Source organism: Lampetra planeri, chromosome 2 (assembly GCF_965212315.1).
Source record: "Lampetra planeri chromosome 2, kcLamPlan1.2.h2, whole genome shotgun sequence".
Lineage (NCBI taxonomy): Eukaryota > Metazoa > Chordata > Hyperoartia > Petromyzontiformes > Petromyzontidae > Lampetra > Lampetra planeri.
Window position 1 is genome coordinate 13,553,602 of NC_136108.1, and position 18,266 is coordinate 13,571,867.

The window sequence follows — 18,266 nt, forward strand, 5'->3', positions numbered from 1 at the left end:
ACAAAGCCAAATAAAACAAAACATCCACCAAATGTGGACATAAAGCTGCCATAAAATAATGCAATAAAGTCTTTGCATCTCTTTATTTATGTTTAAATGCACTCATATACACGAGGGTTTACCAATCAAGAAAGATGAAAACTGTATCTTCTTGGTTCTTTCGGTAAAGTCACGTGACTTTACCGAAAGCTTTAAATCGAAATGAAAACTGTCGTTTGGTCGAGAAGCACGAAGCAGGCCCCGTGCCTGTCGGCATGTTTTACGAGCCTCTGATTTTTTGAGCAGCCAACTTTACAACCACCCCTGCAAGAGCCGCTGCAGAGTGATAACTCCACGAGCAATACCTCCATTTGGCACTCATGAGTCTGCCAGTCGATTTTCACATGCGTCCGTGTGTGCCTAGCGGCCGCTCCGCTGAAGGTCCGCGCCGAGGAGCTCCTAGAGGCGCTGGTCTCGCGCTGCGTGGTGGCGCGCGGCGAGACCATCATGCGCACCAACACCGTGGAGAAGGCGAGCGACGTACGAGATGCCATGGCCAAGGCGCTGTACGGCCGCCTTTTCAGCTGGATCGTGCTCCGCATCAACACGCTCCTGCAGCCCGACAAAGACGCCAGGTGCCGTGTTCTCGCCGCCAAACACAGTAATGGCACGCCGGGAAATTGTGGCACACACCCCTGCACGGTGATTACACGTGTAATGGTTTTGCGATTGCTTTCATATTGGCTGGACCGGAGTGCAGTATTTTATTAGAGTGTGGTCCCCTGTGTCGGCTGATAGACACGTTTTGTCACGTAAATCGATACAGTTGGCGGATAATGACGTGAAGCCAAATGTATTTTGACTGAAATTGTTCCCAATGTTTCTGTTTTTACACTTCCAAATGTGCACCTTTTCTATATTGTGTTTGACAGATACTAACAAACATCAAATGAGACACACCTTGAAACGTGTGAATGTATATGAATTTTTTTGGTTAAAAGATATCTAATGGCGTGCATTACTAAACCACGTGGCTTTTCACATCCATGTCATTTCAGTGAAAACAGTAAACTGAGCATCGGCATCTTGGACATCTTTGGGTTTGAGAATTTTAAAAAGAACTCGTTTGAACAGCTATGCATCAACATTGCAAATGAGCAAATACAGTTCTACTTCAACCAGCACGTGTTTGCCATGGAGCAGGTACTGTAACAGCGGTCGGCAGGTGCATTTATTTTCAGAATGGCAGAGAATGTGTGCGTAATTAAACGTGGCCTATGCTGCCTAAGACCTGCCAAGGGCATCCTAGAGCATTGTCAACTATAAAGGGGAATTTTTTTAAATTGTAAAAATAAATAGCATTCAATTTATACATTCATCATTTCACACTTTTTCAATGTTCACTATTCCTTTAGGATGGTGGGCATGTTACATTGGGTGGCATGACGTCCCTACAGTATAATGGTGTTACATAATTTCACTTGAGATCAAATGTAATTTTTAAAATGTGCAGGCCTTTGTCAATAAAATTTTTGATGAATGCCTCTCTCCATGCCATTTCATTGGGGTTTCTTAATCATATTTCATCCTAGTTGGTGCTTTTTGTTGTAGGCGGTTCCCATGTTTGGTTTAGATATCACTCAGCACTCGTGTACGCTGTGGCTGGGAATGAAACTCAGGTCAATGGGTTCATAGATCAGCATGCTGTCTGCTCCATCACCGCCTCCGATTTTTAATCAAAATATTGTTTTGGAATATTGTGCAGTACATTTATACACACCCATGCTCGTTGTGACTGCTCTTTTCTGAAGGATAGACAAAAATAAATTTACATAATTTTATATTACAACATATCTGTGGAAATGATTTCAGTGTCCTGCAAAGGGATTCTGGATTCTTGCCTGATATTTAAACCAGAGACATCAATGTGCATTAAATGTCATTGGTATTTAAATCTGACTGGCACATCATTGCATCTCGTTAAAAGTACACCATAGCCATGACATTAAATATTAATACATATGCAAATGAGATTGAATGAAAGGGTGAAATTCAGCAATTTTGTAAAGGCCCGTTCTCAAGTTGTCCATTGACAGAGGTTTTTAATGAAAAGCACCATCTGCCATATCGAACGGACAGGAGGAATATGCAAGTGAGGGGGTGGACGCAAAGCAGGTGGAGTTCGAGGACAACCGCCCTCTGCTCGACATGTTTCTGGCCAAGCCCGTGGGGATGCTTTCCCTGCTGGACGAGGAGAGCCGCTTTCCCCAGGCCACGGGCCAGACACTCGTTGGTGAGTGCCACACTCTTCGGTACAGAGTCGGCTCGCAAAATTGAGCAACTTTGATCATTAGTCGGTTTGTGACCTACCAGGAAGGGAACATCAGTAAGTCCCTCTGTGTATCACACTCATTAGTTACTCTAACTCATATTGAATGTCAATTCAAAGTTTCATTTGAAATATAAATGATGAAGAAGAAGAAAACAAACTATGCAAGGCTCATACCAGAATCTATGCACTGATTAAATAAGGCAGTGACACAGTGCTGAGATGTTCGATGGTTTGGGTTTGTATATATCTGTCAACAGAGTGCATTTATATTTTATTGAAAGGCATTGTTAGTTTATATTACTTTAACCTTGAGACGACATTCGTTTCACATATTCTGCATGTTATTCAAGCTGGGCTTGGAATCTAAGGCCACTTTTTACAGTATTTGCATCAAATATTGAATGCTGAAGGGAACACATAATATTGACAAGTACATTACTGAAGTCATTGCTTTTGTTACAATAGCGATGCTGTGAATAAGCACAGGAGTAATTTTGTTTCTGTGACATTGATTTTGAATGGCATGACTGCACTTTTTTACAGAGAAATTTGAGGACAATGTAAAGTCAAAATACTTTTGGAGGCCGAAAAGAATGGACCTAACCTTCGGAATCGACCATTATGCAGGAAAAGTATGACAATAGTTGTATGGCATGTGGATAATACGCTGTACCAAGCACATTGTACCCACGGTCAGTGCATTGTACCACCATGTTCAGCTTTTGGCTCGTCTCTACCACAGGTTCTGTACGATGCCTCAGGATTCCTTGAGAAGAACAGGGACACGTTACCTGCTGACATCGTGGTGCTCCTCAGGACCTCGGAAAACATGGTGCTCAGACTGCTGTTCTCAAACCCCCTAACCAAGACAGGTATTGCTTGATTTAGAGAGTTTACTTGATCTCCTCATCGGGGGGTGGGGGGATCAGTATTTTATGAAGCCCTAAGGGGCTCCGATGGCTGGCAAACCATCAAGGACCTCAATAAAGTCCTCGTGTTACAGCGATACACTTCGCTGCTCCTGACGTGGTTATCTGGCTTGACCAGATGAATGTGACATTGTAAATTGTTGCTCTTCGTCTACATCAGCCACGGAGACGAAGAATAAGGAGTATTTTATAAACTTAAGACAATTGCACATTCAGTTTCCTATCAATAAGAATGTCTTCGTCATCAGGATCCATTGTCAATCCAATTCTGGGTAAAGGCTGCCTCACATCACCATCCGTTAATGGTCACGTGATGTTGCAATCCATCTCACTCCTGCACGTAAACTGATCACGTTTTCTCCTTTGGGCAGCCTTTTTTACCATTGTCCATCAGTCATCAGCATTGCTTAAGTTAAATACATTTTTTTTTATCATTCTGTTTTGTTTTATATACTGTATTCTGTCAGTGGCAGAACTGGGTATGCATGTGCGTGTATCAATACATCTGAAGCATAATTCAGAGCTACCGATATGATGAGTGAAAATAATATTGCATGGAGCAATAAGCATTGTCAAAGGGAAATATGTTGACTTTCAGCATTACATTAAAACCTCTCAATGGTGGAGTGAACTTTCTGGCTATGTGGTGGGGGGGGGGGTATCTGACATATTGCAAATTATTAAATAATCCACGATTAATATGAATTAACCATTGGCATGTAATTAACATCTCAAACATCCAAATAACATATAATAATCTTGATTTAAAGCTTTGGTTACTGCAGGAATCCATACTCTTTGGTTATTTCGGTAAAGTCACGTAGGAAAAACTAAAATAACATAAATCACGACGTTTCGGAGGCAACACAAGCCTCCATCATCAGACTTTACCGAAAGAACATCTAATAAACTGATAACAATAAACTTATTTTGTTTGCGAAATGAAGTAACATTTCTCTCCCCTAATGTTAAAAACGATAGCATGGTGAAGATCAAGGCATACAAGAGCAATTAAATCGAAAAATGAAGAGGAACACATGCGTCAGAAAACACGTCCATTCGATGCGTCACATTAACTGTCGACAAAAATAAGTGGGATTGGGCAGGACACGTTGATATGAAGGGATGACAGCCCGTGGTCGAGACTAACGATGGCGTGGCAGCCACAGAAGAGAACGTGCCCAAGAGGACACGGGGATGGAGTGATATAAACAGCTTGTGTGCCAGAGGTAAACAGATTGTTGCAACACTGTGGGAGATGACAGCTTGCTGAGGCCTTCATCCAGCAATGGACAAATCATGGCTGGTGACGTTGACAAAGCAGATAAAGTGCATTGGTCAGCCATACACATTCATACAAACTAAAAGACCGATTATCATTGCGTTTAGACCGTTATCTGTATTGTGTCTGCCCACAAAATGCCACCTGGTTGATAGATTTCAAGGGCTGGCAGGCCCCCCAGTGGTTGTGCTTCCACATGAAACTCTTTGCCCTGCATCATGTTTCGCCTTGTGGTAGAGATACATTGCGATGCTTACAGTTCGTGTGCTCTCTCTGCCGTCCATGTTCAGTAACAGCATCATGTCCAGACAACTGACAATAAGACAAGTGACTTAAGACCATACCCCTATTGCTACTTAATTGAGCGTCTTGCACCTGTTCTGGCCTATCCCAACAGGCAATCTGGCTCATATCCGATCAAGAGTCCCTGGTGCATCAAAGTCTCTTCCGAGTCAAACACCAGCAAACATAAGGGTAAGAGGATTTGACAGGCTTTACGTAGGTCTTGGGAAAAGAAGCTCTGTGAGATGTTCATTTTGTCAAAGTTTACTTGCGGTTAAGAAATATTTTCTTCATGCTGTATACTCGGACCAAGTTGTAGGAAATGCTTTGCACAAAGGATTGCAGCTTACTTTAAACTAAATATGTGATTGAAATGCCGTGGAATGTCATTCTTTTAACCCCAAAATAACATTTTTCTCCTCCAGTTCAAATAGATACAATATTTAGAAAAGAATGTCTGCAAAAAATGTATTATGCTTTTCTCATATCGTTTGCTGCCTCTTAGAAGGGGAATGCAGTGCACACAGATTATGCAGTAACTACATGGATTAGGCCAATCACAAGTTTATCAGTACTTTACTTTTTACCAATTCACATTTACAGAATAAGACAAATATAATAATGACAATGACTCTATCTTGCCATCTTTACTTACTGCTTTCTGGTCTGTTTTGAGCAAATGGAAAATGATGTAAGTAATCCATGTCATTTAGCAAAAGCATATCTGCAGCCCTCAGTCTGTAATCGTTTCCATTTCGTTGGTCCATTTAACATGATTACTGCTTCCTTGAGAGTGCACTTGAGCTTTATAATAGGCGATGACAAATCGATGTTATAGTTGTCATTTTTTCCCCACTTAAAAAAATGAGTAGTTTGCTTTCAGATTTAAACACAGTTCCCTCTCTGTGAAGGGTAGCAAGTCAGTAAACATGCAGCAGTGCGATTATGCCTTCTTTCTTCATGAACACGAGAGAGAATAACACGTTCCCATTTACAGATCGATACCATGGAGAAGAACAAGCACCCAGGGGAAACGGTGAACATGAAAACTCAAACTGTCTCCTCCTATTTCAGGGTAATCTAAAATAAATGTATAATTCTGTTTCTGATTACCATACATGTCCCAATAATTAATTGGCTAAACAAACTTCAAGACTGGAAAAAAATCACGGTTTATTTTCATGCCATTTGTGATTTTAGTTTGGAATTTAATTCCACCCATCCACTGTTGCCATATGCGTCGCCGCAGTTTTCTTTGATGGACCTGCTCTCCAAGATGGCATCGGGCCTGCCCCACTTTGTGCGCTGCATTAAGCCCAACAACGATCGTCAGGAGCAGAAGTTTGACCGGGAAAAAGTGCTGGTGCAGCTGCGCTACACGGGCATCCTGGAGACGATCCACATCCGACGGCAGGGCTTCTCGCACCGCATCCCCTTCCATGAATTCGTCAACAGGTGTTACACTCGATTTAAAGCTTTCGTGACTGCAGGGATTCATCTTCTTGGTTCTTTCGGTAAAGTCACGTAGAATGGAAATAATAAAATAATAAAAATAAAACATAATAATAAATAATATTATATAATAATATACCATATGTAAGTAATATATTTTATAATGTTTTATTTTTATTATTTTATTATTTCCATTCTACGTGACTTTACCGAAAGAACCAAGAAGAGGTGTTACACTCGTGGGGCCAGCCCCGTTGTCACGTTGGGTGGGCTGGAGCGGAGGGGGGGTCGAGTCCCCCCCTTCTGAAGGCACAGCCTCCACCCCCTTCTAAATTCTTATGCTCAAATTTAGTACAATTAAGCGATGGACAATCTCAGCCTTTCCTCATATACACATGCTGTGAGAGCTAGAGCAGAATGCACGACAAAGCAGATCTGTTTGGATTGGATTGAACGTGAGGAATTAATCTTCTTGGTTTTTTCGGTAAAGTCACGTAGAAGGGAAATAATAAAATGATAAAAATAAAACATAATAAAATAATTCTCACGACGTTTCGGCCACAACGCAAGCAGCCGTCCTCTGGTGAAGAACAGGCCAAGCCTGGTGGTGCCCATTCAGACGCTGTCTTCCCGACAGACCTGTTCTTCACCTGAGGACGGCTGCTTGCGTTGTGGCCGAAACGTCGTGAAAATTATTTTATTATGTTTTAATTTTATTATTTTATTATTTCCCTTCTACGTGACTTTACCGAAAGAACCAAGAAGATGTTTCAAGCTTGTTTAACATTCACTGGGTCGTGTCCCCAATGAGATTTGTATTTCACATTAAAAGTCATGCGACACGGTTGAATATGGCCCGCTTTATCTGTTGGCGAATATTTTGTTTTGGTGAAAACATGCTGATGTCTCCATTACCAATGCCTGATGATGATTGCTTGTGTTGCAATCGAAACGTCGTAATGTGTTATTTTATTTTGAGTTATTATTTTATTTTTAGACGTGACTTAACCGAAAAGAACCAAAGAATAAAACTGTTCCTGCCTGTTTGTGAAGATGTGAATGATGTGGTGGGGTGAAATACTTTACAATCACTCACTCAGGGGTTGGGAAACTGTGTACATGAAGAAGAGGCATTGCCCCCAATGTTATCCTGTTTTGTAGTTGTATGTTTTAAGGCAGTATGAATGTTGTATGTATGTTGAACTTATTTCGCGCTGTACATAGCCAACTGTGCTAATTGGAAGTGCGAATGATGCATTTGAGATAGATTTATATTTCTTAAGTGACAATGGTTTAAGTGCTTGCTTTGTGTGCTCTGTGTTTGGAAAAAGTTAAACTGCAGATCGGAACTGACTTTCTATAACCTGTCTGTCTTTGTAAACGATCTCACTGGAGTGCTAACTTTGATGCATTACTTCCCAATTGCATATATAAGCGTACAAGATAAGCACTGCCGGAATTTTACAAACTCAGCTGGGCGGTGGTGGCGCACGCCTGTAATTCAGCACCGTCGAGGCAAGGGTTTGCGGATCACACAAATGTTGTGCAACTCCCTTCCCGTGGGCGTCAAGGTCGCCGTACCCTGGCTTGCCACGATTCGGTACAGCAAATGTGGACTCAAACGGTTCCACCTGTAGGGGATAGAGTGTTGCGCCCTCGCATGCGTGGGGTTTCTCCTGGTGCTCCGGTTTCCTGCCACACGTTAACACTCATGAATTGAATTTCGATTTAAAGCTTTTGTGACTGCAGGGATTCATCTTCTTGGTTCTTTCGGTAAAGTCACGTAGAAGGGAAATAATAAAATAATAAAAATACAACATAATCAAATAATTCTCACGACGTTTCGGCCACAACGCAAGCAGCCGTCCTCAGGTGAAGAACAGGTCTGTCGTCATTCAGACGCTGTCTTTGCGACAGCCCTGTTCTTCACCTGAGGACGGCTGCTTGCGTTGTGGCCGAAACGTCATGAGAATTATTTTATTATGTTTTATTTTTATTATTTTATTATTTCCCTTCTACGTGACTTTACCGAAAGAACCAAGAAGATGACTCATGAATTGGCCAATAACACCTTAACGTAGAGAGGACCACAGATGCTTGGGCGTCAGCTCACTGTGTGGTTGCCTTCCCGCTTGTCTGTGGTTTCTCGTGCTTCTTGAGTCGTTATCTCTTTGACATTGAACGGATTCTGTGTAACAACATTATTATTACTACTGTACATGTCACACTGCAGGTACTACATCCTTGCCTTCAAAGCAGACTCGCCCCCACCAGGCAAACAAGAAACGTGTGTTGAGATTCTTGAGAAGGTTAAAATGAAAAACTGGGTGCTTGGCAAGACAAAGGTAAGATTCCCTATTTTACACACGTATATATATTTTTTCATACATTTGCAGCATCATTTTGCAACACGTAAAACAACACTTGGAGGAATAAACACCTGCCTTGCTTTCAAGATAAAATATTGTCCGTGTGATGCCTATGTGCCTCTAGGTATTCTTAAAGTACTACCATGCAGAACATCTCAATCTGCTGATCAAGGAGATGGTGGAGAGGCTCGTGAAACTGCAGGCCTATGTGCGCACCAGACTTGCCGTCAAGAAATTCAGAAAGCTCATGGAAGAACGGACCCACAGTGCCCTCGTCATACAGTCAGGTGAGGTGGCACTCGGAGGTAAGTAGGTTAATTAAATTGCAAGTGAGATTTCCCTTCAAAATATCAGCTTCAGTTATGGGAGCACATTATGTTAGATGGTTTGCCGCACAATGAGGTCAGTTTTTCCTTCTGTCCATAAATAATGTGTCATATACCAAGAGGCTCAATATACTAACACGTGGGCAGCTATATAACAGTCAGTGATAATAAATTACTTGCAGGGAGTCAGCCCACAGAAATTTGAAGAATGCAATGTGATGCAGGAATATTACAAAATACAAAAATGCCAATGTTTTGTGTAATAATAATGGCAACAACGATAAGGCAGTGACATAATATTTAGCACGATTGTATTAAAATGTGGCTTCGTGAGGCCATTGTAACCTTTACAAAAGATAAACAAAACAAATCCTATCTGTTATGTGACTTACATCGTGCCCAGATATTTTAAATGATCGAGCGGATAAACAGTAGCGGAGACAAGTAAGCTGAATTATGGGGTCTACAGCATGACGAGAACCTAGATCCAAAAATGCAACATAGCATCACAAATATGAAGCTCAATGTAAGGTTTATCTTGGGCAGTATCGTTATAATAAGCACATCTGTTGCACGGATATATAGCGATGGAGAGTTGATGGTTTCTTCTGTGGTTTTAGGTTTCCGTGGATACCAAGTACGCAGAGAGTACCGTGAGCAGAAGAAGAAACGAGAGGATGCTGCCATCTGCATTCAGTCAGGTGAATATAGAGCCGAATCAAATTGAGATCTCAACGTGCCAGGAGGGAAAAAGTCTACCCAGTGGCAGAGCCAGTGGGGGGTGGGGTGGCACGTGCCCCCTCAATGATCGGATCGAAATCTCTCATTTCGATAGGGTCATTGGGGTTTATTAGTAATAAATCGGCATTTTGCAACCCCCACTGCCACTGTGAAGCATATTATTACGTGCCAGGGACTCTATGAGATGATAGGACAATAGTTTGAGTCTATAATTGTCAATAAATAACGGCAAAGCGGTTATAAGTGACTCGGAATTGTGCGCAGTTGCGTATCCAGTACACGACTTCCCTGAAGGCATTCACCTTCAGCGAGCACGATGCCGATCACACACGCGTCGAATAAAAAGCAAGGGACAAGTCCTTACTTACTAACAACTCCTCTATCATTTTTCATTGCTGGAGGGGTTGCCCCCATCTGCTTGAAAATCCTGGCTCCTCCACTGAGCTTACCTCTCGTCTTAGATGACAGTACATATGTATTTGGGGCTCACGGGTTCCGTTCTGACACTGGTTGGGTTAGTACAGGAAGTTAGCTCACTCGTGTTAGCATGCTCTGGTCTAATCACGCAGTGATGATCATGCCCTGGGAGCAGCCTGTTAATGATTAGCCGCTCATCCATCTCCGACTCCATTTGGAATCATTTACGTTGAAGCACCCATTTTGGTTATAAATTAACTTTCCACATTTCTCTCAGCCGAGCAGCACAACACACTCGGTTATCTCCAGCAGAGCCGTGACAGCCATGTGAGTGAGGTCCATGGTATCACTGTGAATGCATCGATGATGTAAACTGCGATTGTGTATATGTTGAACTTCTTTCGCACCGTACGTAGCCAACCGTGGTCATCGAAGGTGCGGGGGAAGAACAAGAAACTAAACACATTTGCCTACTTCTTTGGACTAAATTTTTTTCAAGGATCTATATTTTTACATGTGAGATTCGAAGGAACATAAGTACTATACTGTATAGTGTATACTACAGTGTTTTGTTTTTTAAGGGGACAATTCAATGTTTTGTTTACATTTTAATTGGTACAAGATGCATCAATCTCCAGATGTCACATTGCATTTTATGCCATGCATTTCCAAACGTGTAGCGTTGAGTGTCGGATTTGTAATGTGCGTAGCTCTCCGATGCGTCGCATGGTTGTACCGCGTGTTCTTCAGCACGATGTCCAACGTTTCGCCTCTATCTTCTGGGAGTTACTTCATGAACTGAATTGAATAACTCACTGTCTCCCTCGAACCCGAAAACACACCCCGGAGAGCCAGACGGGCACAACTGCGAACACCTAGGCAGCAGTGTGTATATAATACTGTAGTTTGCCGAATTATTCTGCAGTTTAAATCATCGGAAATGTGCTTGTGTTCACAGCGGCACGGGGGCACAAAGCCAGGAAGCAGTACAAGCAGGAGAAGGAAAGACGTGGAGAGGACGCACACGAGGACGCACAGGGAAACGCGACGGATTCACACGAGCAGCCTCCAGAAGACAACGAAACCGAGTAAAGGCTCCAATTAGTACACGCTGCTAACTCGCATTCGCACGGAAAAGTTGTCATCAGCTCTGCAGCACAGTTTTTTTTCTCTCCCTCTCTCTCTCTTTATCAGCATTAAAATGAGTAATATTCGTAAATTATTTGTGTGAATTAATTCTTGTATTGGCATCCTCCAGAGAGAATGCCGAGAGCATTGATGTCGTGGACGGGCAATCGGCCATTTCGGAAGGTGCCAGCACTGTTGCAAGTGCTGCCCCAAGCCAGGCTAATGATAGTGACCGCACTGAACATGTGGAGTCTGAGGAAAAGCAGCCTGAGATTAACCAGGACGGGCTTGATGGGTTTTCCCAGGAGGTGGGTAAATGACTTCGCCTTAATTTTTCACATACATTCATCAAACATGCTTGTTTGTACAATTTTGACTTAAAACTTTCGTGACTGCAGGAATTCATATTCTATGGTTCTTTCGGTAAAGTCACGTAGATATGAAAAATAAAGTGATTACAAATATCACGACGTTTCGATCGCAACACCGCTTGCGTGCGATCGAAACGTCGTGATAATTTTTAATCACTTTATTTATTATTATTATTTTTATATCTACGTGACTTTACCGAAAAAACCGTAGAATATGCTTGCTCGTCTGAATGTAATATAAATTGTGGGTACCTGCAAAGAAAGTGACTCTGGTGTTTGTTTTGTTGTCCTTTTGTCGAATGTGATGTTCCTTTTCAAATAAGGTTTCCAAGTGTGCCGAGACGGTTCTTAAACAACTGCTGCGCGTTAACCTCCCTGTGCCAGCAAGCCAAGTCAAGGAGACGGTTACCCTCTCTCACTCAAGGCCTGGCTCTGCGAAACAGCTTGGCATTCAAATACAAGATTCCCAAGATTCTCTGCAGCAAGGTCATTTATCATTATTGATTTAGTAACGGAGCTTTCACAGACTTGAACAACCTTTCAGTTGTCGTTTTAAACGTTGCAATGAAGTAAATGTGAATTTACGAGGATTTTGTGGTCAAAACATAAAAAGTAACATCTGCTGCTTTTATAATAGAGTTTATTTGGGTTAGATCGCGTAAATATATAAATGTGTCGTTAAAACCCGCCACCACCCGACACAGCCAACTAGTAAGGGTTGTCACGTAAACAGAACGTGCCCAATTCGTCACTAGTATAGCACGCCGGTGTGTTGGAGAGCCAAGCCACAACATTTACAATCTGAGTACGACGTTTCGCCAGTAATTACATCAGGCGACAGCCAGATTTGTGGAGAAGTCTAACCGTTTCGTTCCTTATATAGAGGCGTAGATGTGGTGACCACTCTTCCGTTTTTAAAACTGTTGTGGCTAATTTATGTGCGGTATTTAAAATGTATATTAAGCAGTTATACTGCTGCTCAGATCGGTGACTTTAGGATATGGCTATTGCGCTGCATGTGGATAAATATAAAATAGTCCTGTCATTTCTGAAGGAAATGTTTCGTGTGTGTGTTAGGGACACAGCCAAAACAGGCTCGCACACCTCGCTCTAAAATGCAACCAAAGCTGCTGCACTCTCCCGAAGACAATCTGTACTACAGCCAGCTGCTGAGCAGCGCTGGTAAAGACGTCGCCCAGGTAAGCCGCACCACGGGCTGCAGGGTCTCGTCGGTGTGCTGCCGTTTTCGGGGAACAACTAATTCCTGACACTACGTGGCACCACGACATCAATGGAAAGCTCCGTACAGTGTGCAGTGTTAAACTTACAATTTTAACCAGGACTACAAAGCCACGTGTTTAATTTCCACAAAAGGCGTTTCTTTTGTTGAAGAAAAACTATCAACTTATATTGGAATATGTTGATGGAAATAGATACCTGCTCAGTTCAAACAATTTATAAAGTCCCACATTGTTACGTTGTATATTTCCAAAGGTGCATTTATGAACGATGGTATTTAAATGCCTATTTTTGTTTTCTAGGCCTCTCCCAGTGTTCAGCTAATGAAGAGAAAATCACGTAAAACAAGGTGACCCACTTTTGCTATTTCTGTTTTAAACACAACAATATTTATACCATTGGAACCTCCTTTGCCAGTAGCAAAATATGATAATTGTTTTTTTACCCTTTTAACTGGCAACAAAACTGACATATTTTGCTACTGGCAAATGAGGTTCCAATGGTGTAAATGCTTACCCCAAGCTCTCATACTCTGATGGTGCATTGTCTTTGAGTTGTGTGCCTTTTGGCGTCATCTGGTCCAACACCATGTGAGACTAGGCTCTAAGAAAAGCTGTTTCGGGTGTGGACCAATCAATTTCAAGGACATTGCATACATTATCAGAGTTGTGTTTTTTTTATTTGCATTCCGACCACAGGTATTGTGGTCAATGCAAACATGACTCCTTGTAAAAAAAGGCGTCAGTTTTGTTGCCAGATAAAAGGGTAAAAAATACAATTATCACAACAATATTTGTGCTATAAAGTACCCATTGTATACTGTTCCCTCAAATGCTGGTGCCTGTTTTTTGGAAAAATGTATCGAGAATTATAACACAATTAGAATGAAAGTTGGACGGTTTAAAGAATACTTAGATTATTTTATGTTTTGTTTTTCTTTTACACAACTGGAGCCAAATAAAAGTGCTGGATGAGAATGACCAATATTACCGTATGGTGGTGGCTGGAGACACATTCAGAAAGGCGCCAAGTCCATCACAGGACACACCAAATGGAAACTACTGACAGGTTCCTGAGCTTTTAAATGCTTAGTCGAAATGTGTTCGGCATGCAGTAATGTTACGATGTGTTTTCTCATCATTTATAGATTGGAATTAATGCCGTAAACTGTTTGTAACTAAATGTTCTAAAATATTTGTACATTTTGCATACGCTTGTGTAAGAGGATACATTTTTGCGTGAATTGCTTCGAACATCAGATGTAAAAATGTGGCTTCATATACGATTAAATGATGATGCAACACTGATATTAAACTCACCACTCCGTTGTCTTTTTCCATAATTATTCATTTTCGCATCCTAATGTCTCTACTATTGATTTGTGTTTAGGGAAAACATGACCTGCCAGGAGTGTGAAGATTTGCATTTGAGAATGCAGCAATCTCCAGACGTCTTCACTAATTTTAATCAGCCATTTGTTATTTTACTATAATACAGTACTTGAATGTTATTTTTAAAATTGTAAATGCACTTAGATGTTTAGAAATATTAGACAATTGTAAAAAGTTTTTTTTTTTTTACAAATGAGAAAATAACTTCAGAATATCTAATGTAATTGTAAGTAGCTATGTTTAAATACAGGTACTGTATACATTAAATAAATCTGTCATTGTCCATATGACAAAATATTTAATTGTGCATTTCTTTGTGTTTTATGGGATGGTGATTTATTCATGATAGTAGATGTTGATTTCATGGTGTGGTGGTTATGATGATGGTGATAATGGTTGTGGTTATGATGATGATGTGAAGTCATTATGGTGACAATTGTGGTTCATAATACTTTTATTTCACCACCAGATGGAAACAACCATTTTAAGACAACATGAACCGCGTCTTATTCATAACACAATCTATGGAAAACAAGTTAAAATTAGCATTTTGAAGTGGGAATACAAAAAATAAGTCCAATTTGAGTATTGATATATGTGTCATAAATATTAAATGTTTGTAAAATTGTAAGAAGTTCCACAGTCTTGTTGAAGATGTATAATTTGTAATAAAATGTATTGAGGTGAGCTTCAATGCATGCAGCAGAGGCGACGCTAGGCCAAGAAAGTGGTTTGCGATGTGAACGAACATGATTGCCCAAAACTATTATTAACTCTTGGAACAGTACACCGCAACCCCGTAACATACCTTAGGTTGCAAGGATGTATGTCAGGAAGAAGTCAGCCAGAGAGGACAGAAGGCAATCTATTATTGATCGCGTTGAAAATGAATTTTGCCCAAGTACTATAATTCCCGCTTAGTCGAAAGTGAATACACATTTTCATAATTAAAGTTACAATGATGAGTAGAATACAGTAAATGATATTTAATATGATTTTAAGAGCTGAGTGATATATGAGATTTAATGTATCTTCAGTCCAATTTGATGCTGCTTTGTATAATACATGACCATAATCAGTTAGGTCTTAACGTAGATGCAAAAATTACGTGATGGTGGTTTTAAAATAACGCGATGGTGATGCTAATCGTCTAAATGTGCTGTGCTTGTGAAGGTGTGGTGGTCGTGATGAAAATGATTGTGGTTGTTGATTATTGTGATGTTAATGTTGAAATATGGTGTAAATGTTGACTCATGATGTGGTGGTGATGATTTTGGTTGTTCATGTGTAGCTGTACCATCCTTAATCTGGAATGCTTTTGATAACTTCTATATGTAAGTCCTCAATTTGTAAGAGCCTGAATGACTGCATTAGATACTGTAATACTAATTCGAACACTTCATGGTTACAAATGGCAAGCGTAACGTAAATGTATGATATTCGTGTATTTTATAGAATAGTATTGATTGGATGACTCTGTAGGCAAATGTTAGAAAATAAAATGTTATAATCAAAAGAAACATACTAATGTGCTTCACGAAAGTGTGTATGAATGCATATTTCCTGCTATGATAGATGATTCGGAAACATGGACACTGTCAAATAAAATCAGAATAAAAACTTCAAAGTGGGAATTACACTAAAAGAAAAACCATAGATCTGAAAGCAAATGTGACTTAGAGATATCTTATTGACAGCTAGGAAAAATAGACTTGGGATGATGGACAAAACTGCAGACAAAAGAGGGGACATCGAAGGGATGATGGACAAAATTGGTGACGGAATGTCAGCCATAACAAGTATAACCCGGAAAAAACAAAGTTTTTCACTATAAATCCTTTATATGCGTGGCGGCTAGAGTCCTCTCGTCCTCTGGCTTGAGATGGCTGCCACCTATGGGTCAGGTGATTGCATTGCACCATTAAGCAATTGGTAATTAAATATAATATTTTTGTCCTAAAAAGTGTAACATTTTTGTTAAAAAAAATTTCACGAACATTAATTGTCACGCACAACGAGTCTGTGTGGAAAATGTCAGCTCGATTGGATCACGGGAAGTGGGTTAAAAAACGACCGAAAGATTTGCACGGTCGTAAGCAAGCAAGCGAACTTAATATAAAGGATTTAAAAAGGGAACGTGGCCAAGAAAACCATCAGAGATGAACTAATGAAATTCGATGGATTATGGCATCGCAAATCAGGGAAGGTTACGGGGGAGGCCTTCATCCAGCAGTTGATTTGATGGTGTTTATGTGAAAGTTGTATTACTGGTGATGCTGGTGATAATAACATAGTGGGTATATCACTATCATGTCCGTGGAGATTCTATATGGTAGTAATCCTCAAAGACGTGGAGTGTAGGGGAACCTCCTGGCAGATCCTACGTAATTTGCGGCACACGACAAAACATACTCTAAAAACACGTGACTGTAATTTGAAGACTTTTGGCTGCTCTTGGTGGCAAAAAAAACTCGCAGATTTGGGGATCTTCTACAAAGCGGATTTCGGGAGTTGCCACGAACTGCGGTGGCACCCCACAATGTTTTGACCTTCGCGGATTGTAGCGCGGATATTTTGAGTTTTACTACACTGTACAGTACTCTATTGTGTTGGCCATGGTGATATCGTGCAGGTGTTGATGCAATGTTGGTCTTTTTGTGGCGAACTGTTCATGATAACAGGAGAGATCCTCTTCGGAGGTGATGACACCCTAATTATAGTGGTAAATGTGAGGGATCCCTGATAATGTTGGCAGTCATGGGGCAGTGGCAGCGCGTTCCCCACTTGTAGCAAGGTTCACGGTTCGAATCCGACAGTCGCCTTGGACAATTATGCGGGTGTTTTAACCAACAGAAACACGCCGTCAGCTTCAGTGGATGTTTAAGATCCCGCGACGTCATTCACAATAGTTAAGCCACGGACCAAATTTGTCAAAAAAAGAAAAGTTTTCCGCTAATTAGTCAATTGCGTTAAAAGCGAAATTGATATGCTTTTGTGGCCATCTGGAACGCTCTTCCGATATTAGGAAGACACTGCAGCTACGCACTTGGAAATTTAAAACTCATTTATAACTTATTTTTGTGCTTAGTTTGTTGTCCTTCCTCCGCTCCTCCGATTGGCACGGTTGGCTAGGTATGGTGTGAAAGTGGTTCAACATGCACACATACAATTGGTATCAACAGAGCAATCATTGCCCCCTACTACAAAAAAAAAACTTAGCAGGACCCTCCTTAAACAGGATCATGAGACTCACTGAGGCTTTCCTGGGTAACACGCATAATATCGTGGGGGATGTGGTGGTCATCATCATCATGAACCATAGGCAGATAGCCCATAAGTGTCCACTGCAACATTTCGTCGTTTGTTTCCACTTTCCTCTGTGTCATGCCAATATTCTAAAGTCGTGCCACATCTTTCCGACACCAATCTCTTATGTCGTCGTCAAGCCATTCTCTATTTCCGGTTCCTTCCATTTTTCTGCACAATACACTTTAAATGTTCCTGTTGTTGTCCAAACTACGTGAGTGTCCAAATAGTGCCAGTATCCTCATCACTGCCTTGCATCAGGTCTTCTAATGTGCAACTTTTCTCTTCTACATTGATCACTTTGGGTACAGCTTAGATGCAGTATCCTTCTGTAGCAGTCTTCTTCATTGCAAGGCCCGCGGGCTACTGGCGGCCCCTGGTGGCCTTTAGTGCAGCCCCTGACGCATCCCATCAATGCTGTCAAACGCCAGTGGCTCTAACGATGATGTCTTTTCGGCGAAAGTACCCCCCTCCCCCACCTGAAAGTTAGTGAAGAACACTATTCTGTAGCAATATCTGTTTTGTAGCTCATCGGAAATCAGTGAAGAAACACTTATGTATCAATACAACACTGGACACGTTTAAAAAAAGCTTTGTAGCTCATCGGAAATTCGTGAAGAAACACTATTCTGTATCAATACAACACTGGACATCTGTTTTAAACAAAAAAGCTTTACAGCTCATCGGATTCCTTCAGTGATAAAAAAAACGAAAACATTCAA

At 41.1% G+C, this 18,266-nt stretch overlaps 1 protein-coding gene across 1 annotated transcript in view; it reads left to right on the forward strand.

Moving 5' to 3' along the window:
* MYO3A (myosin IIIA) overlaps positions 1 to 14,540 on the forward strand; it is a 40,020-nt gene extending 25,480 nt beyond the window's left edge. The window contains exons 18-35 of the mRNA XM_078607991.1: positions 404 to 614; positions 1,038 to 1,182; positions 2,119 to 2,272; positions 2,855 to 2,943; positions 3,054 to 3,183; positions 4,920 to 4,996; positions 5,802 to 5,879; positions 6,054 to 6,259; positions 8,490 to 8,601; positions 8,750 to 8,912; positions 9,572 to 9,652; positions 11,068 to 11,197; positions 11,368 to 11,545; positions 11,932 to 12,094; positions 12,686 to 12,807; positions 13,150 to 13,196; positions 13,801 to 13,915; positions 14,237 to 14,540. Of these exons, the coding sequence (XP_078464117.1) occupies positions 404 to 614; positions 1,038 to 1,182; positions 2,119 to 2,272; positions 2,855 to 2,943; positions 3,054 to 3,183; positions 4,920 to 4,996; positions 5,802 to 5,879; positions 6,054 to 6,259; positions 8,490 to 8,601; positions 8,750 to 8,912; positions 9,572 to 9,652; positions 11,068 to 11,197; positions 11,368 to 11,545; positions 11,932 to 12,094; positions 12,686 to 12,807; positions 13,150 to 13,196; positions 13,801 to 13,912 (2,198 nt within the window). The 3' untranslated portion in view covers positions 13,913 to 13,915; positions 14,237 to 14,540. The remainder of the gene's footprint in view (positions 1 to 403; positions 615 to 1,037; positions 1,183 to 2,118; positions 2,273 to 2,854; positions 2,944 to 3,053; positions 3,184 to 4,919; positions 4,997 to 5,801; positions 5,880 to 6,053; positions 6,260 to 8,489; positions 8,602 to 8,749; positions 8,913 to 9,571; positions 9,653 to 11,067; positions 11,198 to 11,367; positions 11,546 to 11,931; positions 12,095 to 12,685; positions 12,808 to 13,149; positions 13,197 to 13,800; positions 13,916 to 14,236) is intronic.
* The last annotated feature ends 3,726 nt before the right edge of the window (positions 14,541 to 18,266 follow it).